Source organism: Schistocerca nitens, chromosome 2 (genome assembly GCF_023898315.1).
Source record: "Schistocerca nitens isolate TAMUIC-IGC-003100 chromosome 2, iqSchNite1.1, whole genome shotgun sequence".
Classification (NCBI taxonomy): domain Eukaryota; kingdom Metazoa; phylum Arthropoda; class Insecta; order Orthoptera; family Acrididae; genus Schistocerca; species Schistocerca nitens.
The window spans coordinates 805,148,239-805,173,846 of NC_064615.1; the positions used below are offsets into that span (position 1 = coordinate 805,148,239).

General features: G+C 43.1%; 1 protein-coding gene across 1 annotated transcript in view; it reads right to left on the bottom strand.

The window, feature by feature from the left end:
• LOC126237063 (piwi-like protein Ago3) overlaps positions 1-25,608 on the bottom strand; it is a 214,726-nt gene that overhangs the window by 90,598 nt on the left and 98,520 nt on the right. The window contains exon 8 of the mRNA XM_049946849.1: positions 18,624-18,789. Coding sequence (XP_049802806.1) covers positions 18,624-18,789 — 166 coding nt within the window. The remainder of the gene's footprint in view (positions 1-18,623; positions 18,790-25,608) is intronic.

The following is a 25,608-nucleotide window of genomic DNA, read 5'->3' on the forward strand; positions in this document are numbered from 1 at the left end:
GCAAAGTAATAATAACTTTACGATTTTTCTCAACAGCATGTTGTCTCAACTGTTATTAATAAATCACAGGGCGTATTGTCTCAAGATGAAATTTTTGTCCTTGCAAAAGGAGGAAACTTTGCTATTAGACATACAAAAGTACCAGTCGAGGAGATAATTGTGAAAGTAGAAGCAGGGATACGAACCCTCCCCAAAGAAACTGCAAATGCAGTTCGAATCGAAACCACCAGGGTCTTGTGCCGCAGTAAACCTTTGGGAAGTAACCTAATGAAAGGTGAGGGAAGGGCTTTCAGAGATTTAAATGCAGACGAAGGGATAGTGGTTCTTTCTTCTGAAAAAGGCAATGCTACTGTTGTTATGAATAAACAGGATTACAGAATTAAGATTTTGGATCTTTTAACATCAGGAGAATATAATAAACTTAAGAAAGACCCTACAGCTAGCATATTAAGGAAAACAAACACACTGATAAAGTCATCTACTTCAATTTAAGAGGAGGAGAAGAAATGTTTGTTGAAGAGTGAAGCTGTGTGTCCCAGACTTTATGGCCTACCTAAAGTTCATAAGATTAACCTTCCTCTGGGACCCATTGTCAGTGCTATTAATTCCCCAAAGTACCAAATAGCAAGATATCTGGAAACTTGTTTACAACCACATATTGGCAAAACTGAATCAACCTCATATTGGCAAAACTGATTCTTATGTAAAAGACGTCTTTTCATTGAGAAACTTGAGGGACTACTTTTGGCTCCTGAGGATATTCTTGTCAGTTTTCATATAGTTTCTTTATTTACTATGATTCTGCTTAACGAAGTTATGGTTTACATAGCGGATTTTTTCCCAGCAGATCTGACTGCTCTGTTCAGACATTGCCTTATCTCTAGTCAGTTCCAGTGGGAAGATGAGTTTTATGAGCAGGATGATGGTGTGGCCATGGGTAACCCATTGAGTCCTACGATCGCTAATTTTTACAAGGAAAAATTCGAACAAATAGCTCTGGAAAAAGCGAAGAAGAAACCGTGTCGATGGTACCGATACGTGGATAGTACATTTGTGGTTTGGTCACATGGCAAAAAAGCTTTAGAGGAATTATTTTGTTATTTAAATAGTATACATCCTAAAATCCAGTTTACCATGGAATTGGAGAAAGACAATGCAATATCCCTCTTGGATGTCTTCATTATGAGACAGACTGATGGCAGCTTGAAACATAATGTCTTTCGGAAGGTTACACATACCAACAGATACTTGCATAAGGATTCCAATCATCATCCACAACAGAAAAGAGGTGTAATTAAAGGTCTAGTGGACAGAGCTAAAAGGATTTGTACGCTGGAATACCTGGATGGCGAGTTAAAACAGCTAAAGCAGGCTTTTGAGAAGAATGGGTACTTTATCAAGGAAATAAATAGAGTTTTGAGACCAAACAACAGGAGGCCTAATGACGATAGGACACAGCGATGGAAGAACACGGTTTCTCTACTCTTCATCAAAAAAGTAATGGATCAAATTGGCAAGATTTTAAGAAAACCTAACGTTCGAACGATTCTCACACCAACTAAGAAAATAGGCCAAGCACTTCATTCTGTTAAGGATAAACATGGCCCCCCCTCTGTCTGCAAGTGGTCTATACAAAATCCTGTGTACATGTGGTAAGGACTACATTGGAACTACAAGGAGAAGTGTGAATACACGGTTGAAGGAACATAAAAGTCTCTGCCGACTAGGGAAAACAGACAAGTCAGCCTTGGCAGAACATGCTCTTCAGTCAGGTGATCAAGTAGTGAAATTTTCAGAAACTGAAATTTTATGTACTATGACAAACTATTATCCACGGCTATCTAGAGGAGCCATCGAAATATACAAACATGGGAATAATTTTAACAGAAAAAAAGAAATGTGGCGTTTTATTTGTGTTGGCTCGATGGTGATTGTTGTCCCAGTCCGGGTAACATGGAACAGTGTCGGTCAATCACAACGGCTCCGATCGGTAACTGTTAAAAACAAACTCCTCGCCTGGTTGATTAGTTTCAGGCACTATCTCCCTTAGACTAATATCAGCGTACCGATGGAGCAGCATGCCGGAATGTATAAGCAGCCCTTGTTTAAAATTGAAGCACTGGTGTTCGAAGTCTGTCGGTCTCCTTTACTCCGAATCCACAGTGACTGTATCACTTGGTACCGCAACAACTCCTTTGATCTGAAACAATTAATCAAATATGCTTCGCGTGTTCGCGACAGGCTGATAAGCTTAGGCGAACTTGGTAACTGTAGCTCTTATGCCTGGTTTGCGAATTAGTGCTCAAACGCAGATAATAGGATATCTTGAATTATGGAGTCCATCACTCAAGCCAATGTAACATCATAGTTTTGCGAGGATACTGATTTATTAATTAATACATCATCATGAAGGTGTCACTACGGTTTAATTCAACAACTAATACAATGAAATTCCAGAGATAAAATACTCTTCGGACAACGTACAGAAAGTGTCGTATTTCAGTGCAGACTTGCTGTTCACTGTTAATAAAATCACTAAATCACCTTTAACTTCTGCGTATTGGAGTTTATTGAACTTTGTAATTATTTAATCCTGCACTGAAAATACACCGCTCTGTCATTCAGGGTCTCGAATCTATTTGCATCAGCGATTCTGACTTTGGCTACAGCTTCCGACAACACGGCGTAACTGGTAGTTCTTCGTGATCGTGTGTAGCTGTTTCCTACTCAAGGCTAATAATAAGAGTTTATGTCGGCGGTTGGTATATTGCTGTGTCCTTCGATGTGCGTGACAATCACAGATCATGAAGGCTAAGCCCCAGCGTTAATCAGGCATCACATGATTTACTCTTCTTCCACATATAATAACTGCTCTGCTGTCTGGCTAAACCGTAAATGTTATTTTACTTCAGTTCGAAATTCTGACTAGTACGTCAAGTCGATACTGGAAAACTTTTAAAACTTCGGAACGGTTTGAAACAATCTAACAGTGTTCAATAGGCTTACTACTATTGCGACATCTACAAGAAAGACTGAATTAAAGACCTTCATTGCAGTGTTACATTGTAGTCGCAGTGAACTTACAGCTCAATGCGGCTACAACTCTCTTCTTGGATAAATGTTATCTCTGATCTATTTATGGTCTAGGCTTTAACCTTCGTAAAAAATATATTTTGAATTATTTATTTGAAGTTTCAGGCTTTGTATCATCTGTCTTTCATTTAGTCCTTTCTTTATAAAAATGTTATTAGTTACATAGTATTCCTGTTAGTGAAACTTGCAATAGTGTTAATTTTGTTGTCAGTAGCTCCCATCAATGTCAGGATAACTAATTTTGCTATTTCTTTTACTACCAAAGGGATTTCATTAGGGTTTCCATATTTGGGGTGGTACAGAAGCTATGAAACTCAGCGATATATGGACAGTGGCACTACAGAATTGATGAGATGTTTTTATCTTTGATTAACTGTGATCGATAGTTATGTTTTATATTTGATAAGGTTTATCTCTGCTATCACATGAAATCCAGACCACACCCACTTTCCACGGGAATTAGGCCGCTCTTCGATGTCAGACTCTTCAGTCAGCAAGACTCAGCACAACCAGGAGCACCTCCGAAGATGTCCAACATAGCCTTGGACGAAATGTCAGGGACAGAAGAGTTCCATACAACTGGAAGAGTTCTCAGCAGCTGAAACATTTGGTCGTGAAAGCATTCATTGTATGAGGTGGTGACAAGAGTCATGCGATACCACTTAATATTGTGTCAGACCTCCTTTCGCCAGGCACAGTGCAGCAACTTAACGTAGCATGGATTCAACAACTCCATGGAATTACCCAGCAGAAATCATGAAATGTTGCATCTATAGTTGTGTATAATTAAGCAAGAGTTGCCGGTTCAGGATATTTGTGCATGAACTGACCTCTTGATTATGTCTCATGAATGTTTGGATGGAATTCATGTCAGGTGATCTGGATGGCCAAATCATTTGCCTGAATTGTCCAAAACATTCTTCAAGCCAATCATGAACAACTGTGGTCCAGGGACATGGCACATTGTTATCCATACAAATTCCATCGTTGTTTGGGAACCTAAGTCCATGAATGGCTGCAAATGGTCTTCATGTAGCCGGACATAACATTTCCAGTCAAGTCAACGGCTGGTTCAGTTGGACCAGAGGACCCAGTCCATTCCATGCAAGCACAGCTCACATCACTACTGAGTCATCACCAGCTTGCACAGTGTCTTGCTGACAACCTGGGTCCACAGTTTCGTGAGGCCTGCACCACATCCAAACCATACAATCAGTGCTTACCAGCTAAAGCTGGGACTCATATGACCAGGCCATGGTTTTCCAGTTGTCAAGGGACCAACTGATAAGGTCGCCAGCACAGGATAGGCGGATAGGCGTTGCAGGTGATATCATGCTGTTAGCAAAGGCAGTTAATTTATGATCTGCTGCCATAGCCCACTAACACCTAATTTCATTGCACTGTCATAAACAGATATGTTCATCATATGTCTCTCAGTGATTTTTACTGTTATTTCAAGCAGTATTGCTTGACTATCAGCACTGACAACTCTGCAAATGCTGCTGCTGCTGCTGGTACTCTGATGCGTTAAGTGAAGGCCATTGGCCACTAAATTGTCCATGGTGAGAGATTACGCTCAAAATCTGGCACTTTCGACACACTCTTTACACTGTGAATCTCGAAATATTGAATTCCCTAACATTTCCCAAAATGGAATGTCCCATGTGTCTAGTTCCAACTACCATTCTGCGTTCCCCCAAGTCTATTAATTCCCATGAGGCGACCATTATCACATCAACCTCCTTTTAACATGAATCATCTGAGTACAAATGACTGCTCTGCCAATACACTGCCCTTTCATACCTCGTGTATGCGATACCGCCGCCGTCTGTATATGTGCATTGCATATCACTGTCCCATGATTTTTGTCACCTCAGTGGATCAGTTTTGGCAATGGCCGGCATTTAAATAATCACAACAACTGTTCCTCAACAATTTTCACCCATCATCCATGCCTGTGTTTACATAGCCGGCAGCTGAGACTCGGTGTATCAGCACTCCGTACAACGCAGCAAGTTGGTACAGTATTATTGCTTCCAACACAGATTGCCAACGGCGCTAACGGCAAAAAACCTATCACAATTAACAAGATTTAGTGTCAGACTTACTTAAATTGGCTCCTTCCTAATAACGTACCATAAAACCTATCGCTGGGCAGCTAATCGACATCTCCTCTAAATCGAGTGTGAACTCCTCCATTAAGCTATGCTCAGCAAGTATCAATTTACTTTCCTGGCAGAACCTTACATTATTCATCTGTTCAGTGCTTTGTCAGGAGATGCACTACTGTAGTCCAATGGATGACCTTGCCACATTGGTCTGTGGTAGACCTCACGTAGGAGATCCCAGTAGGAACAGCAAAGTTGTCTTTCTTATTTTTGCATGTGCAAAATATGGGCTTTATTAGTTTCTTATTTAGATCTCAGATGATCAGGATGTGCCAGCATGTGGTACGAAAGATTTTCTCTGGCCTCTTTCTTTGCTTGTCCCTATGGCTGCGTGTTCTCAGCAGCTTATTAATATTGACCCGCAAGCTGCAGCACGTGCAGTGTGACATACTCGTTTGTGCTGCTGGCTGGCATGTTGCCAGTTGGAATATGACCATGACCAATCATTTGTTAATTCTTAATTACTTCTGAGAATTTTCTCGAATTTTTTTTCTTTTTTTCAAGTCTGTATATTCTGGAATATCTGATGTTTGTATAAGAGCTTTTTTTTTTTTTTTTTTTTTTTTTTGTTTGGTTTTAGGGCGCAAAACTGCTATGGTCATTAGCGCCCAGCCCGTAACTTAGGAAACAGTAAAAAAACCGAAATTGAAAACCAGCAGCAATGGGAACACAGTCATAAAATTGGAGAAACTAAAAGCAGAAGAAAGGCTTAAAAATCCACTACAGAAAGGGGTTTGTTGTCCCCAAAAAAAGCTTCAAATGACTGACGTCATTTCACTGGCACTAATAAACTGGAGAACGTGGTCGGCTGAGTGCGTGTCATCTACTAAAATCGAAGATAGATCAGGCGATAGCTGTAGACGGGCGCGTAACGGATTAAAATAGGGGCATTCAATTAAAAGGTGTCTTACCGTCCACAGCTGAGAGCAGTGGGGACAGAGTGGGGGAGGATCGCCGCTTAAAAGATGTCGATGGCTAAAAAGACAGTGCCCTATCCGGAGTCAAGTTAAAATTACCTCCTCCCGACGACGCGTTCGGGAGGAAGAAGTCCAAGCACAAGGAAGAGCTTTCACTTCCCGCAATTTATTATTGGGAAGTGTTGACCAATGCGCGTGCCATAAATGAACAACACAACGACATAAAACGCTCCGTAGAACGCAGAAAGGAATCGATGGAATAGCTGGCCGAGTAAGAGAGACTGCAGCCTTGGCTGCAATATCGGCCGCCTCATTTCCATAGATACCAACGTGTCCCGGGAGCCAGAGGAACGCCACTGAGACGCCCCCCAGGTGGAGCAAGCGCAGACAGTCCTGAATCCGGTGCACCAGAGGGTGCACAGGATAAAGAGCTTGGAGACTGAGGAGAGAGCTGAGAGAATCTGAGCAGATAACGTACTGTATCCGCCGATGGCGGCGGATGTAGTGGACAGCCTGGAGAACAGCGTAAAGCTCCACAGTATACACCGAACACTGGTCGGGAAGCCGAAATTGATTTGGGGTGTCGCCAACAATATAGGCACTCCCTACACCTAACGATGTTTTCGAGCCGTCGGTGTAAATAAATGTGGCGTCCGTCATTTGTGCACATAGAGCAGCAAATGCCCGACGATAAACAAGTGTAGGGGTACCATCCTTGGGAAATCGACAAAGGTCAAGGAGCAGGCAGATCCGGGGACGGAGCCAAGGCGGTGCTGTACCCCAAGTTGTCAAGAAGGTTTTAGGAAAGCGGAAGGAAAGAGAATGGAGCAGTTGACGGAAGCGGACTCCCGGGGGTAGTAGGGAGGAGGAGCGGCCTGCATACCCGACATCAAAGGAGGCGTCGAAAAAAAGGTCATGGGCTGGATTAGCAGGCATGGAAGACAGATGGCTAGCATAACGACTCAGAAGGACTGCTCGCCGATTGGACAGCGAAGGTTCAGCAGTCTCAGCATAAAGGCTTTCCACAGGGCTAGTGTAAAAAGCTCCAGACACTAAACTTAATCCACGGTGGTGGAGAGAGTCGAGACGCCGAAGAATAGACGGCCGAGCAGAGGAGTAGACTATGCTTCCATAATCCAATTTCGAGCGCACTAAGGCGCGATAGAGGCGGAGAAGGACCACTCGGTCCGCTCCCCACGAGGTACCATTCAGGACACGGAGGGTGTTAAGCGATCGCAGACAGCGAGCCGAAAGATAGGAAACGTGGGAGGACCAGCACAGTTTTCTGTCAAACATAAGACCCAAGAATTTAGCGACGTCTGAAAACGGAAGGTTCACAGGACCTAGATGTAAGGAGGGCGGAAGAAACTCCTTACGTCGCCAAAAATTAACACAAACGGTCTTACTGGGAGAGAAACGGAAGCCGGTTTCGATGCTCCAAGAGTGGAGGCGATCGAGACATCCTTGAAGACGTCGTTCCAGAAGGCTGGTCCGTTGAGAGCTGTAGAAGATCGCAAAATCGTCCACAAAGAGGGAGCCCGAGACATCAGGAAGGAGACAATCCATAATTGGATTTATGGCAATGGCAACCAGTACCACACTCAGCACGGAGCCCTGGGGTACCCCGTTTTCTTGGGAGAAAGTGCGGGAGAGAGTAGTGTTCACCCGCACCCTAAATGTGCGCTCTGCCATAAATTCACAAAGAAAAAGGGGCAGCCGGCCTCGAAAGCCCCAAGAGAACAAAGTGCGGAGGATGCCTGTCCTCCAACAGGTATCGTATGCTCTCTCCAGATCAAAAAATATTGCTACCGTTTGGCGTTTCCGGAGAAAATTGTTCATGATATAAGTGGAGAGAGCAACAAGATGGTCAACTGCAGAACGATGCTTTCGGAATCCGCATTGGGCAGGTGTTAAAAGACTGCGGGATTCCAGCCACTACGCTAAACGGTAATTCACCATACGCTCCAAAACCTTACGGACACTACTCGTGAGAGAAATGGGGCGATAGCTAGAGGGGAGATGTTTGTCCTTTCCAGGTTTCGGAACAGGAACGACGATAGCTTCCCGCCATCGTCTGGGAAAAGTACTGTCGGTCCAAATTCGATTATAAAGGCGAAGGAGGTAACGCAGACTATGGGTTGATAAATGCAGCAACATTTGGACGTGGATACCATCCGGTCCTGGGGCGGAGGAGCGAGAAGAAGAGAGTGCCTGTTGGAGTTCCGGCAAGGAGAAAACAGTATTGTAGCTTTCGCGATTTTGAGAGGAGAAAGCAAGAGGTCGCACTTCCGCTGCACGTTTCTTCGGGAGAAACGCTGGCGGGTAATTTGAAGAGCTCGAAATCTCAGCAAAGTGCTGACCCAACGAGTTAGAAATTGCAACGGGGTCCACTAATGTGTCATGCGCGACAGTGAGCCCAGAGACCGGGGAGAAACTAGGCACGCCTGAGAACCGTCGAAGCCAACTCCAAACTTCCGAGGAGGGGGTGAAGGTGTTAAATGAGCTAATAAAGAATTTGCAGCTTGCCTTCTTGCTATCGCGGATGACACGACGGCATCGCGCTCGGAGCTGCTTATAGCGGATACAGTTGGCCAAAGTAGGATGGTAGCGGAAAACGCGGAGAACACGTCGCCGCTCACGTACTGCATCACGGCATGCCTCGTTCCACCAAGGAACTGGGGGGCGCCGGGGCAATTCGGAGGTGCGTGGTATTGAATGTTCCGCAGCTGTAAGAATAACGTCGGTAATATGTGTGACCTCATCGTCGACGCTGGGAAAGTGACGGTCATCGAATGTCGCTAGAGACTAAAAAAGTGTCCAATCGGCTTGGGCTAACTTCCAGCGTCGCGGGCGCATGTAGGGCAGTTGAGGCTGCAGTCTAAGGACACATGGAAAGTGGTCACTCGAGTGTGTATCATCAAGGGCGAACCATTCGAAGCGCCGAGCTAGCGGAACAGTACCGACCGCAAGGTCCAAATGAGATAAATTTGTCGTGGAGGCAGACAAAAATGTAGGGACCCCAGTGTTGAGGCAAACTAGATCTGCTTGGTGGAAGACGTCTAGCAATAGTGAGCCACGTGGACAAGGATGTGGAGATCCCCAAAGCGGGTGGTGGGTATTGAAGTCCCCAACCAGCAAATATGGGGGTGGAAGCTGACCAAGAAGATGAAGGAGATCAGCTCGTGCCATTGGTGTGGACGATGGAATGTATACAGTACAAAGAGAGAACGTGTATCCGGAAAGGGAAAGACGGACGGCGACAGCTTGGAAGGAAGTGTTTAAATGGATTGGGTGATAATGGAGAGTTTCATGGAGAAGAATCATGAGTCCTCAATGTGCTGGAGTGCCTTCAACAGAGGGGAGATCATATCGGACGGACTGAAAATGAGGGAGAACAAAGCGGTCATGGGGACGCAGCTTTGTTTCCTGAAGACAGAAGATGACCGGCGAGTAGGATTGTAAGAGGATCGACAATTCATCCCGATTGGCTCGAATACCGCGGATATTCCAGTGGATAATGGACATAGGGTGAACAGAAGATGGAGGAATGTGACCAAGGTCGCTGTCAACTCAACGACTGCTCTGAGCTTGGGACCGACAGCATGGAATGGCATTCAGCCGAAGGCAGAAGATCCTGATCCAGAGGTTGGTCAGGAGCAGCTCCTGCCACCAGCGACCAGCCGGTTGATCGGCCGCCAGCGGTGCGCCTCGGCGACACAGAAGACGGCCGAGGGCGATTTCCGCCAGGTGGTGCTGTAGATGGGACACGCCTTGGCGGAGAAGGAGAGGAACTGGGTTTCTTTGTAGCCTTCTTGGAAGTATGATGTTTAGAGGAAGGAGGAACCGATGGTTGGGAAGTTGCCGTACGTAAAAACTCTTCACGAGTATGCTCTTTTTTCGAAGTCTAGGTGTCTGACTTTTGGGCTCGAGATTTAGCAGAACTCGATGAAGGGTGAGCCATAGAGTGAGCAGGTGAGAGTGGGGAGGTTGAACGGGCGATCTCTGCGCTGGCCGATCTGACGACCGTGGCACTAAAGGTGAGATCACAAGTCTGCGTGGCTGCCTCCTTTGTTGGCTGAGGAGAGGCAAGGACAGTGCTGTATTTACCTGTGTGAGGCACAGTGGGCTTTCGACTGGCGAATAACTTTCAAGCAGCAAAGGTCGACACCTTTCCCTTCACTCTGATTTCCTGGATGAGCTTTTCGTCCTTAAAAACGGGGCAATCTCGAGAGGAAGCAGCGTGGTCACCCATACAGTTGATGCAGCGAGGGGATGGAGGTGGACAAGCACCCTCACGGGCATCCTTGCCACACGTAACACATTTGGCCGGATTGGAACAGGACTGGCTGGTGTGATTGAACCGCTGGCACCGATAGCAACGCGTAGGGTTTGGGACGTAAGGGCGAACGGAAATTATCTCATAGCCTGCTTTGATTTTCGATGGGAGTTGAACTTTGTCAAATGTCAAGAAGACAGTGCGGGTTGGAATGATGTTCGTGTCAACCCTTTTCATAACCCTATGAACAGCCTTTACGCCCTGGTCAGACAGGTAGTGCTGAATTTCTTCGTCAGACAGTCCATCGAGGGAGCGTGTATAAACGACTCCACGTGAGGAATTTAAGGTACGGTGCGGTTCCACCCGGACAGGGAAAGTGTGTATTAGTGAGGTACGCAGCAATTTTTGTGCCTGGAGGGCACTGACCGTTTCTAACAACAGCGTGCCATTCCGTAATCTGGAACAAGACTTTACAGGACCTGCAATTGCGTCGACACCTTTCTGAATAATGAAAGGGTTGACCGTGGAGAAGTCGTGACCTTCGTCAGACCGAGAAACAACAAGGAACTGTGGCAACGATGGAAGAACTGACTGTGGTTGAGACTCACTCAGTGAACTTACGTTTGTGAGCAGACATAGTGGAAGGTGAGGAAACCATTGCGGAAGAATCCCCCATGATTACCGGCGTCTCCGATGGCGCGCTCCTCCCTTGTGGGGGCCCTCTCTGAGGGCACTCCCGCCTTAGGTGATTGTTCACACCTCAGGTCACACCTCCCGACAAACGGACGGAGGGACCAATCGGCACTTTCGGAAGGTATCAGCTCGGGTAATCACCCCTCCCTGGGCCTGGCCGTTACCAGGGGGTACGTACGTGTCCTACCTGTCTACCCGGGGCGGGGAATTACGCGTCACCCCGTCACCGGCTACGCATGGAAGTGCGTGGGTCGGCCTTCAGACACGCACAGGGAGGAAGAAAGAGAAAGGGAAAGGAAAGAAGAGGTCTCAAACGCCGCAGCGGAGAAAAGGGTAGAGAGAAGAGGTAAGGAAAAGAGAAGGACAAAGGAAAGATGAAGACTTACAAGCAAGGAAGGCGAAGAATGTGGTACATTTACAAGCGTCCGTCTCCGGACGTAGGCACAAACCATACCCCCAGAGGGGGAGAAAGGGAAGGAAAGAGCCAGAGGTGAGGGGGTGGGGGCGAAGATGGGGGATGGGGAAGGATGCGGAAAGGGAAGGTATGCAGCCCGGAAAGGAAGGAAGGCCACATCAGCTCGGGGTCCCGTGCTCGCTACGCACGTATCCACAAAAGAGTTGTGGATCCCCTGGGGGGTGTATAAAAGCTGTTCTCCCCACCCTGGAGTTCAATTCTGGTTTTACATTGTTGACCTTAATACAAGTGCTTTTAGTGCTAAGTGTTGTACTACACTGACAAGCCTGCTTTCCGATGTGGGCTTTAGCATGGTCATGATGTGACATTGTTTGTTGGAGATGCGAGTTAGGTACTTCAAAATGTCTACACCACGACTCCTACAAGTATTACATCATTCCAAGGTCAGTATATTCAGGATACAAATGGATTACAAAACAGTAACAAGTCAGTTGCACATCAGGCAACCATCAGTGTTTTCCTCCAATGCCATTCAGTAATCTGAAAGGATTTGACTTAGATGCCAAATGCAACAGGTGGGATTGTATGATGCTTTTGGCAAATTTTTACTTTTACTTGGAAGGTGCTGCCCAGCAGTGGTTTGACGACTAAGAGCAGCTCAATAGCTGGGATAAATTCCAGGCCAAACTGAAGAAAACATTAGGTGACAATCAGCAGTTTGTCTGTTTACCAGTAGAACATAGCCGAATGTCACTAAGAAACAATAGAGTCCTACACACAATACGGTTTGGCCCAAGGACACATTGTGAATCTGAACATGAGAGAAGCCAACAAACTCTCATATTCGATGAAAGCAATCGCAGAAAACATTTACTAGGCTCTTCTGGTGAATATTATCATGGTAACTGAGGAACACATCAAATGGTGCTAGTACATAGTGGAGGGGAGAGGGGGGGGGGTGTAGTTGGATGGTCAGACAAAAGAAGTGTATGACTGACACCCAAATGTGGCCCCAATGGTAGTTTTGGAAGATCACCATGGTCTTGCCCCTCTCTTCTGCAAGGTAGTGAGAGAAGTGATTCAGCATTTTACGACAGCCTGAATTGCTGAATTGAGTACACAGGAGGTAGCAGGGATGAATGCCAATCCCAAACATCAGGAGATAATAGAGAATGTTGTAGAGAAGTGTACGGTATTAATCTTTAGCACAAATCTCTGCCACTAGTCAAATGCATCAGGAAGTATGGATTCTGCTGATTTTGACATATGCTGCAGCTGTCAAACAAACACCAGGCACAATTCAGGCACAACCAACTTCTCTGCCAACTATAACACCTGCAGAAGGACCGGGATTTGGAGGATGTAGGACAACATGCCATTCTGTATTCACTGTGACTGCCTTGCACATGTTAACTACTTCGGAGAAAGAAAATAAATGTTTGAAGACTATCATGCTGCAAGATGCCAACTATCATAATGGGCCATTGGAGACCATTATAGTCAACCTGTGGGATGAAGACCATTGCCATATCCTGGACAAGGTCAGTCACCAACATGCCGCAACCATTCCCCACCACCATACAGAGATACCAGCCACTGGCTACCCCCTGAATTCATGAAAACTAAGCAAGGTTACAACAAATGGAGATGAGAACGAAACAGATTAAAATCCTCCATGGACCATAGTTACCAAGGCATCAGGAAATCCATTTATATCATCAATGGCAACCTTCTGGTGAGTCAACTCAGGAGCTTCCTTTCCTGTAATGTTCAATGTTTATTGTTGGCAGTTAAAGGAGACTATGTTCCCCCATAAGAAAGAGATTTTACTGAAAGTTGCAAATGGGAAATATGCCCAGCCAACAGGAACATGTATTGTAAAAATAACTGTCAATGACAGTACGCAGCACTTCTAATTTATTGTTTCAGCAGATGTCATATTACTCCTGAGAGATTTCTTGTGAGAATCACAAGCAATCTTTGACTATGGAATATCAGAGCTCTATATGGACAAAGCTATTGCAAAAAGTGCACATAAAAAAGATTTCTTGGTGCAGTTGTTTACTGTTGAAGATATTGCTACCCTGCTATCACGAACAAAATGAATTCCAGTCATCAAGCGAGATGCTCAGTGAAACTATGAAACTTTTCTCAACTGCAAAAAGCTACCCAGGCTCAGGAAAGAAATCTACTTGCCAGCGACTATCATGAGCGTTGTAAGTGGTCAAGGAGAACTTTACATCACCGGCTGTCATGAACAGCCACAACACGTTCCTAGATGTGCGTGCATAAGGTGCCAAACCAGTCTGGGAAGGGCAGCTCAGTGCCATCAATTAAGACTTGCTCCTCTACCACTACATACAAAACAGTGGAGAAAGCTACTATTGAACTGCCAATTGGATCTAGTCTGTCTGGAGAACAATGTCCACGAATGTTACCCATCCTGCCCCAAATTCCGGATGCTTTCAATGAGCAGTATAAGTTCAATGATATATCTTCTCCTGTTCCTCCCTGACTGTCCATCCTCCTTCTCTGTCATTCAGCCAACCATCCTATGCGAGTGCTGGCCAATTGGTGGATGATCCTAGTGTTGATACAGTGTTTTAACATGGGCTGCTTGGTCTCTTTTCTTTCTCCAAGAGTGTAGAGGGTAATGTTCATATACTTTGAAATCCATTGATCAGCCAGAACAATATGACCACTGAACTACTATCGATATAAACCTGTCCACGCATTAGCACTGTCACACGGCAAGGAACGACTGCTAGTCAGACACACACGAGGCATGTAGTACCAATAGCGTGCTGTCCATGTGTAGAATGGGGAAGGCACACGAGTCTGGAGTCTGACCGAGGGCAGATTGTGAAGACCTAAAGGCTCGGCACAAGCATTTCGGGAACTGCATGACGTGTCGGGTGTTTGAGGAATGCTGTGATGAGTGTCTTCAACACGTGACGAAACGAAGGTGAAACCATATCCAGACGTCGGGTTCTGCGGCCACCCCTCCTTACAGATGCCGGATGTCGTAGACTAGCCAGAATGGTAAAACAGGACAGGCGGTGAACTATAGCGGAACTAATGTCAGACTTTAATGCTTGGCTGAGTGGAAGTGTGTCTGAACGCATAGTGTACCGAACAGTCGTAGTGATGGGCCTCCACAGCTGATGACCCATGCATGTGCCAATGTTAACACCACAACATCGCCAACTATGACAAATGGGCATGTGGCCACCGGCACTGGGCATTGGCAAAGTGGCAGAGCCTGCATGGTCTGATCAATCCCAATACATTCTTCATCATGCCGATTCGAGGGCACGAATCTGTCATCTTTCAGGGGAACAGCTCCTCGACGCCTGTACTGTGGGACGGGCGCATGCTGGTGGCGGCTCCATTATGCTCTGAGGAACATTCACATAGGCATCCATGAGTCCAGTTGAGCTCGTGCAAGGCACCATGATGGCCAAGGAGTATCATACAATGGTTGCAGACCACATACACCCCTTCATTGCGATCAAGTTTCCCAAAGGCAGTGGTAGTTTTCAACAAGATAATGCACCATGTCACAGGGCCAGGAATGTGACAATAGTGGTTTGAGGAATACAGTGGCAAGTTCCAATTAATGGGGTGGTCCCCATTTCAACAGATCTGAACCCAATCGAAAACATTTGGAATGTGACAATGAGGCGTCACAGCTAATCACTCCTCTCCCTGCAACTTACCGTATCTTATAGACTGAAAGTCTTAAAAATGGCCATATATTCGATGTAGCAGGAAACCTATCTCTATCTGGCAACACTGTATTCAACCAGCTGCAGCAGTGTACTGATTCAATGAAAATTAGTTGCGGGGACTCACAAGCTTGCTAACACAGACTCCCTCCCACCCCACCATGACAAACACAAAAAGAACACTGTCTAGCCTGTGATGCATCATTGAAGTCTTCAGTGCTAGTGAACTTAAACAGAAAGTGATTTGTGTGATTGGTAACCATACAATATAAGTTTCGTAATGCAAAAAAATAAAAGGTATTCTTATGACAGACCAGACAAAGTAATAGCATATACAGAAGGACATGGAAACAGAGCAGCTGAGCATCATTTCAGCCCTCCACCAACAGAAAAAACCATTCACGATATAACCGCTATTTTAACTGAGAACAATGTTATCAGGCTTATTCTCACATAGGAGAGAGGTGATCAATAATATCGGTTATAATTAATAGCATTGAAAAAGTTTTAATTAAAATTATCGCTACATAATCTCTCATCAGAATAAAGCCCACAGCAAAGTAGTGCCTCAGGGAAATCATTGAGGGTTTAACGTGGCTACTTTTGTCTCTAAATTCTACTATATAGACCATGCGCGGGTGTTGTTAGTTTTCTTGCCTTGTTTTCTGAGCTCTGATTAAGTCTATGTAGCTGTGGCGTGCAATATAGCTGGCATTTCTATGTGATATGCTATGGAAGAGATCAGGCCATTTCTGTTAAACTGCAAGAAAAGTGACTTTAGTCCATTTACACGGGACGGACTTCTGCTGTAAGGTCACAGGCTAAGAATATTTGAGGAATTGTGTGCGTGAGAGAAAGTAGCGCTCAATATTAAGCTCTATTGCATGCCGAATAACTGATAATAGGATTTGCGGGCTACACGAAGGGACGTTAAATTGAATATAAGAACAGAATTGGGCACTTAGCTCTGTGAAAGTAAAAGCACACAAAGTTTGAATGACTGTATCGAAGTCTAGTAGTGGACCATAGTCCTCGCGATAGTATCTCCGAGTGACAAATTATACAAATCACGGACATTTTAGTTGACGTAATTGCTGTGAATAATAGTAGGATCAACCCTCCTTTTTTCTATATACAAAACACATCATTCATGATCATTTAATCATTATTACGTGTTGTTAGGCAAAAATTAAAGTGATTTCCACAATAGTGTGTGTTTTAGTCAACAATAATCACAGGCAAGCGGCAAACACTATCTCTGGATGATGAAAGGTTTGATTATAAATATTACGTAGTGTAAATTGTGACTTAAAAGTTATTTAACATTTAATTTCCAATAGGACAGAAATAATACAAAATCAGAAACAGTGCGGATAAGTAGTACTGTTGGAAATAGGAAGTTGAAACAACAACTAACATCCAAAGACGTTATTAACTATCTATTCTTCGGTAACGCAGCAACAAATGAAGAGTGATCCACTGTGCAAAAAGTCAACATTACTTATTATTAAGAAAACCCAAAATTTAGTCGCCATTACAGTGAAAATGTCTGTGGCTGCTCCATCTGCTGTGTAGATATAATGAAAAGTCAGGCATATAAAGTAGATGATAACATCAATATCTTATGTCTGATAAGTCTACGACAGCAGTTCAACGGAGGGCGGCTACAATGATTGGTGGGATAGTACAGGAAGAAGAGAGAGAAGGGGGAGGGGGACTGAATGCAAAATGCCAACAGTCTAAGATTATGGATTTCTTGGATTTTGAAGGTCACTTCAATTTTGTACACAAAGAATTTTTTTTTTTTTTAATGGCTTTGCAATCTAATAATAAAAATGATAAAGTGTTATTTAAAAAACTGCTTCGAAATGAAAGTGCATGTTTTAGTCCGTAGTGTCTTATAGTTCGTAAAGTGAGGTAGGTGACTTGTGTGCACTGATGTACTGCCAACCCCCACCACTGACCTACCCAGGCCTCACTGCTTCCATGCCATGACACATTGCTGCTGTTTTCTGTGCCAAAGGTGGACATACTGGCTAGTACGTATGTGGTCATAATGTTCTGGCTGATCAGTGTATTCAACATTTGTATAAATAGTGGCACTTTCCTTCCATGAGTTATTCTGGCTATGTGCTGCTGTTCGTAATTAATATATTTTGGACTTGACTAGACACAATTTGATAATATCTTCCATTCTAAAGCAGTTCATTGTATTGACAAGGTTTGAAAACTCATTTACAATTTAAAAATTTCTTTTTGACTTACATTTCGTATGGTAATTCTTATGTTATCATTACAGCAATATGAGATTATGTTTTCATTAGCGAAATTTAAGGCGCGAAACATATAGCTATACTCACGAAACAATTAACGAAGAAAAACAAAACCAGCTAGCAATATAATGAACAATGTTTTAAAAAAAATGCAAAGTTTTGTAACGGTAGAAATTATTACTTCTGTTGTCTTCTAAACCAATCACATTGTCTCCATGGTTGTTTATATTTTGTACAGCTACCAAACTGTATAAGCAATTCTTTCCTCTCTTATCTGCACCAGAATGTTCTTTCCTGATTATTCCATTTCTGCACTATTTTCCCGTATACGAGCTGATACTGCTGGGACCACATTCTCTAATGATATTATGTTGGGAGACCAGCAAGTACACTGTACAGTCCTAGATTCACAGGACCAATAAATAAATAAATACTTAAATAAATAGTACTTACCTTCAAGATGTGCATTCCTTATTACTGCCACCAACAACACTTAAAAGAGGAAAATAATACTCCCTTGGGAAGACCTGCCTCGCCCTCGCAGCAAATGGTTCCCATTCAACGTGCATTTACAAAATCTTACCCAACTAAATCCTCTACCCTCTTTGAAGAAAGAACATAAAGTTTGAAAGCTAGGATTATTATTCTATACTTCCCAGTATTTATATCAGCAGTACTAAGAATAGAGCTAACCTTACAATCTTTCTGCAACAGCAACGATTTTCAGAACTGAATTTTCCATTTGATCCATTGATAGAACATCTGTGCAGGTAAGCTTTGCACACTAGCCAATTCTATTGAGCAATGTCGTGATCACTCTCCCAGTAAAATACAAATATCTATAGCACACAGAGGTAAATATTAGAATGAATGCTATAGTGTGCATGAACACATTATTAAAATTAACTTTACAAAGAATAACACTTTTCAAACTACCAATCTATATACCCCATTATAATTTATTCCTCATACTAAAAATAATAACAGTAGTTTACATGCCCTCCACAAAAATAAAATTAGGTGACACTACAAAATGCTCTGCAAAGTAATTGTTTCATACCGTATCACCACTGGTTGTGTCAAATGTGTCACGTGGGCTTCTGTTCCATGCTATGTCATCAACTCGATAAATTTTGTTGTTGTATCGAGTCAGGACTGAAGCACCTATTACTGTTTTCATAATATGCTCCTTAAAAGCAGTTGGATTCCGAGTTGATATATCTGCACTGGAAAGAACATGTAATTACAAGCAGAATATAGAACTACAGAGTTTTTATACTACATCTCTGATATGCACTGCATTAAAGTAAAATTACACACGTGAAAAGCTATAATAATAAAAAAATTGTAGAGGGACATCAAGGTTTGACAATGGAAAGCAGTAGTGTACACTGCAGTAATTATTAGGTGGTGAAAAGACATTGCACAGGCTAAACCATCCTCACTTTCAGGTAAGGAGATGCAGTTACTTTCTTTTGGAATGTTTTATAGCAACAATTTTTAATACAAAGCATTCACAAAGATGTTTACAATACTGGATGGATATACAGTTTGAATTGTATTTGTTGTTCAGTTTAGCTATGTACATGCTTTGGAATTTTATTGTGAAGGAATTAAACATCCACATATCTGCATGAAAGCATGATACTTTAACACCTTCCCATCATCAAACACTGCACAGTTAGAGCATACCCAGAGAGAGAGAGAGAGAGAGAGAGAGGGGGGGGGGGGGTTAACTAATACTAGTTTCATGGTGAATGACAAAATAGTTTTTAGGATTCATCACAAATACCTCAAGGTACAATAGTTACTGGTCAACATCCTTTACATGTTCTAGCTTTCTTCAAACTTCTGCTGCGCTCCCCTAACCCTTGCTGCACAGTGACGAATATTGTAAAGGAAACAATGACAAGACACAATCAGAGCATTGTCGGGGAATGGTAAGAAGTACAGTAAGAAAAAAAGGTGTGAAAAAACTGAGTGTAAAACATGATAACACAGTAATTTTAAAATTGTTCTGCAGCAATGGAAAACCACGATTTATGTAAACAATTTCAGTGGAAAAAAGGTGACAAAATGAGAATAACCACACATTACTTTCAAAGTATGCATGTGATAAAAAGCAAAATAAATCAATTTATCCAAAAGTGACCTGCACATGAAATCAAATCTAGACAAAAAGAACACCCAGCAATGTCACATGCACTTTCTTCTGACAACCTGAATCCTCCAAAAACAAGAAGTTGGATTTTTCACATTTCCTTAGTGTGACTGATTAACAACATGCTGCCAGGTGTTCTGTTGAGTTGTCTGAACATCCAGAAGCACATCATTAACTAAGGAGTTTGTCTTTTGCCGCACAATACTACCTGAGCTTGAAATGCAAAACTAACTTCTTCATCCTTGTTAAAATGCTCTTTGAAGTCAATAGTTGGAACAAGGCCTAATCTAATTAATTCTTCTACCCATAAAATCTGCAACAGCTTTTTATCACCCTCCAAAGATCTGCAATAGCCTTGTCAAATCCTATACGGTGCTTGCTCGAGGATTCATATCACCAAGAAATACCACTCCAAAACTTTGCCTCACAATCCTCTTACAACCAACTCTTGCTGCACCAATAATATACCAGGTTTCCAATCAGTCTTCAGCATTTTATATCGATAGAACTACCACCATGGTATCAGTGCAGGTGAATGGAGTCAATCTTTCTGGTGGAAACCTGTTACATGTGCAATAGCAGCTACAAACAGCTACACAGTGATTTCCTAAGGTGAAAAGACAGAAAGATTTCCGAACAAAAGGACAAACTAAGCTAGTCAAGAGCATAGTGCAAAATTTTTTAAGCAGCTTATATTTGTCAAAATGGTTCAAATGGCTCTGAGCACTATGGGACTCAACTGCTGTGGTCATAAGTCCCCTAGAACTTAGAACTACTTAAACCTAACTAACCTAAGGACAGCACACAACACCCAGCCATCACGAGGCAGAGAAAATCCCTGACCCCGCCGGGAACTTATATTTGTCATATATGACTATTTCCTTGCAGCTTCAAATGTAAATTGTGAACATGTTTTATTTTATCAACCCTGAAGAATACATCGAGCAATCACAGAGCATCAATCAATAGGTTTGTGGCTTTATTTATAGTTATGAGGGTCACCTTTTTAATATTTTACAAATTACTAGTAGATGATGCTATTGGAACATGACATTACTATGATACTTTTTAATGTCATTTCCTATAGATAAACAAAGGCAGATCAGCAACTGCAGCAGTAGTTTGTTTAAAGAATCAATTTGGTGAAGAAAGTTAAGCTCTTCACGTGCAGGTTTTTTTTGTTGGCGATATTTTACAATTTCCTTAAAGACTTAATTAAAAAACAACGCCTCAAATCACTCCAGGCAGCATTCGCTATTAACCTTCACAAAATACTGTTTGCAAGTGGTTTGCAGAGTTTCATTGTTGTCCGTCAGCACTGACTTCCTTGAAGGTCAATCACTACTAAGTGAACAGAGCAGCCAATGAGACACCCGCATTTCTCTGGCACCCTAGTTTCTAACAAGGAAGACCTTAGCTGAATTTGAAAAAAATGTCTGTTGATCCACAAAAGAAACTGTCTGTAGTCACTGATGAACTAGAGCTTACAATTGGGATAACACCGATGACCTGTTCATCCCCATAACCACCACGAGAAAATTGGTGTGCAAGCAACTGTGGCTGGTGCCAGTAGAAGCTGTCATGCAGTATGTGGACTACCAGCTGCTGGATGTCTCAGTTCACATTTTGGTTTACAAAATGTATGGACTGGATAGCAAGATCATAGTGAACATGGCGTAAGGACAAAAGTCATTAACAAACAATCTGAACTGATAGACATTTGTGACACCTTACAAGAAACAAGGATGACTCTCACCTTAGTTTGTTGGTCACTTGTTTTTTATATATCAGTTTCCTCAACTATTTTACTCCATTATATTACTATCTTCCAAGTTTTTTTATGTATATTCAAATTTCAGTCTAATGGGTACTGACATACTACATTAACAAAAATCACCTTAATTTACCTTTACAATTCCTCAATTTTCATTTTCCTCACTACTATTGTCTACTACTTTAACTGTGTTTCAATACTGAACAGATATGAATTGTTTCAAGTATCACAAGTGAATTTATGCTTTCATTTGTTTACATTTACTAGCATCATCACAGATTTCCGATGTATTCTTTCTGAATCCTATCATCAGTTTTATGTACATCTTTCCCATCACAACTTTTCAATTGTTGCTTACGATGACATGGAATTTATAATCCCTCCTTGTTGAGAACTACTATTCACCGATGAACCATTTCACTTTTTTTAAATACTTTCCCTTAGCCAGTCCATTTTCATCCAACTCTACAATCATGACAGCTGAAACCATTGCAGAATGTCTACCTTAGTGCTACCAGCCTTTGCGTTCCTTGTAGCTGGTAGCAATAGCACATTTCAAACCCCACGTGGCTACAAAGGGACATACCTTTGAGCTGTGTGTTGCTCCACCAATTTAAACCTGTTGACAGCTGACTGGCAGGTTTTAAGACTTGTTTCCCATCACATTTCAAAGTTATTACCTCTTACAAATGTGACTCTAACCAAACACCACTATGCTTCTACGAGCTGATTGTATAGCCCATCATGGAGGTGGAGTGAGTGCGTGTGTTCTTTCTGATCTAAAACCAAATAAAACAAGTACAGCTATACAAATGATCACAGAGAAGCAGAGTTCTTGTTTCTCAAAATAGATTTATCTATTCAGAAATTCTTAAATTCAAGCAAATCTCCAAATCATCCTTTGAATTGGCTTTGTCCTTCATAGTCTCAGAGTATGAGAATGTATCATAATTGTCTTGGGACACTGTTCATGATGTTTTATTTTGAATGTACTCAGTGCAGACCAGCAGAGAAAAATCTCACTTAATAACATATAAAAATTTAGAAGCTTAACTATCATGAAAGTCTCTTCGGGTTTGCTGCCGGATCCTAAAATCAACTTGACTCGATATTTCGGCGATCCAACTGTTCACCATCTTCAGGAAATGCTGCTTCTGCTGTTGAGTCCCGCTGAGAACTGACGCAAGATTGCAATTTGACGTCCTATATAGGCCACCGTTCAGTACACGGCGCATGTGCCGCCCATCACGGTTTCTGCCTTACAAAACAGGGAGGTGGCGCCGCCCTTAGTGAAACACTGCTGGCAATGATATATTGCAATCAAGGCCGCACCGAAGAATGTTCAGTTTTGATGAGAGACAATACAGGATTCCACATTTTGCTAAGAGGAAACCCATTGTCTCTGTTGATTAAATTATCAGCCAACCTAATTTCAATCGCCTCTTTATAGACACTATTCCAAGAACCGGAAATGTTGGCAATCACAACAGTTTCCTCGAATTTCATTTTGTGTCCCTCATTTATGCAGTGTTCTGCTACGGCCGATTTTTCCGGCTGTTGTAGCCTCGTGTGACGGCGATGTTCCTCACACCTGTCATGCACTGTGCGAATAGAACGGCCAACGTAAGCTTTCCCACATTGACACGGGATTTTGTACACCCCAGGTTTCCTAATTTCGACAATTTATTCATTTTATTAATAGTAAGAGAGCTAATAGGATTAAGGAACGTGCAAGCCAAGCACTTTTAAGAGAAGACATTCGTTTTACCCGTAGACAGCTGGATACTGTTTCCAAAGATTTATTTTATTTACATATGAACTTTTCCTCGCAGTTTTCAAGGGATGTTTGGTAGCGGGTTGATGGTTCCACGTGGGCGCTATCAGACTGGACACATAGGAGCGCCGTTACCAGACAATCCTCGAAATTTGAACGGCTTCTTTCCCGTTCTACAGCATCAGAAGTGGATACACGTCGGCGTACTGTGATTAACCTCTCTAACAAGGCGTTGGATGGGCCCATAGTGTCGATATTGGAGAAAGGTTTAAATTTTTCGCCCACTCCCAAGAGACTTCCTATAACAGAGTTCATATGCTCTGTAGAACAAGCAGTACACAGCCTACCCGAGGATCAAGCAGAGGAAATAAGGCAAGAAGTGTCGCACACTTTACGTCGGGCTCGACCACCGCAGGATAACATCTCTTCCGCAGAGAGAGCAGCCATTCGTTCCCTTAAGAATGATGACGAAGTAGTAGTTTTACCAGCTGACAAGGGGAATGCCATGGTTGTAATGACGCGGGATGATTATGTCCTAAAAATGGATTCACTTCTCAACGACCCGTCATACAGAAGACTATCTAATGACCCCACAGAAAGGATCAAACGTAAGACACTTTCACTGTTGAAAAAGAGTTCGTTGTCAGATGATTTACGTAAGAAACTTCATCCTGGTGCTGCCGTTCCGCCTAGGTTGTATGGTCTGCCTAAGTTGCATAAGGAAGGGGTTCCTCTACGCCCTACGCCCTATTGTTAGTAATTTGGGTGCACCCACTTATAACCTGGCCAAGTACTTATCATCCGCCCTCAGTCCATTTGTTGGCAAGTGTGAGCACCATATATCCAGTTCGGTGGATTTTATTCGACGATTGGGATCTTTGAAGTTGAGTCCTTCAGATCTGTTAGTGAGTTTCGATGTGGTATCCCTATTTACACGAGTTCCTCTGGAAGAGTCCCTTAGCTTGATCAGTGAAAAACTGGGTGAGGAGCTGGTGCAGCTTTGTCGTCATGTGCTGACCACCACGTATTTTTTATTTAACGGTAACATTTTTTAACAGAATGACGGAGTGGCTATGGGTAGTCCTTTGTCACCCATAGTCGCCAATTTATTTATGGAGGACTTCGAGGCCATGGCACTGAGGATTTCAGCTTTGCAACCAACGTTCTTCTGGAGATACGTGGATGATACCTTCTTCGTCTGGCCGCATGGACGTGATGCTCTTAACAGATTTTTGGACCACTTCAACTGTCTTCATCCCCGTATCAAATTTACTATGGAGGTTGAAAATGATGGGATGCTTCCATTTTTAGACATAATGGTTTATAAAAAACCAGATGGAACTTTGGGACACAGTATTCACCAAAAGAAGACACACACAGATTGGTATCTGCACCCTAAGAGTTTTCATCCACCACACCAACGTAGTGGCGTCCTTAGGACTTTGGTAGGGAGAGCATATGCCATTTCCGACGCAGACAGCTTAACCCAAGAACTTGAGCATTTGATGACTGTTTTTAAGGAAAATGGATACACCGAGAAACAGATTTGTCGGGCTATGGAATTTGGACCATCTCCGGAGGCGTACGAAGAGGAACATAGGTCTGTGGCCTTTCTTCCTTATGCTGGAGGCTTATCGTTTAAGATTGGACGAATTTTAAGGAATTTTAACATTAAGAGTGTGTTCCGTCCACCTTCTAAGATTAGGGCTCTTCTCGGCTCTGTGAAGGATGATTTGGGACTTAGGAAACCCAGGGTGTACAAAATCCCGTGTCAATGTGGGAAAGCTTACGTTGGCCGTTCTATTCGCACAGTGCATGACAGGTGTGAGGAACATCGCCGTCACATGAGGCTACAACAGCCGGAAAAATCGGCCGTAGCAGAACACTGCCTAAATGAGGGACACAAAATGAAATTCAAGGAAACTGTTGTGATTGCCAACATTTCCGGTTTTTTGAATAGTGTCTATAAAGAGGCGATTGAAATTAGGATGGCTGATAATTTAATCAACAGAGACAATGGGTTTCCTCCTAGCAAAACTTGGAATCCTGTATTATCTCGCATCAAAACTGAACGTTCTTCGGTGCGGCCTTGATTGCGATATATCGTTGCCAGCAGTATTTCACTAAGGGCGGCGCCACCTCCCTGTTTTGTAAGGCAGAAACCGTGATGGCACATGCGCCGTGTACTGAACAGTGGCCTATATAGGACGTCAAATTGCAATCTTGCGTCAGTTCTCAGCGGGACTCATCAGCAGAGGCAGCATTTCCTGAAGATGGCGAACAGTTGGATCACCAAAATATCGAATCCAGTTGATTTTAGGATCCGGCAGCAAACC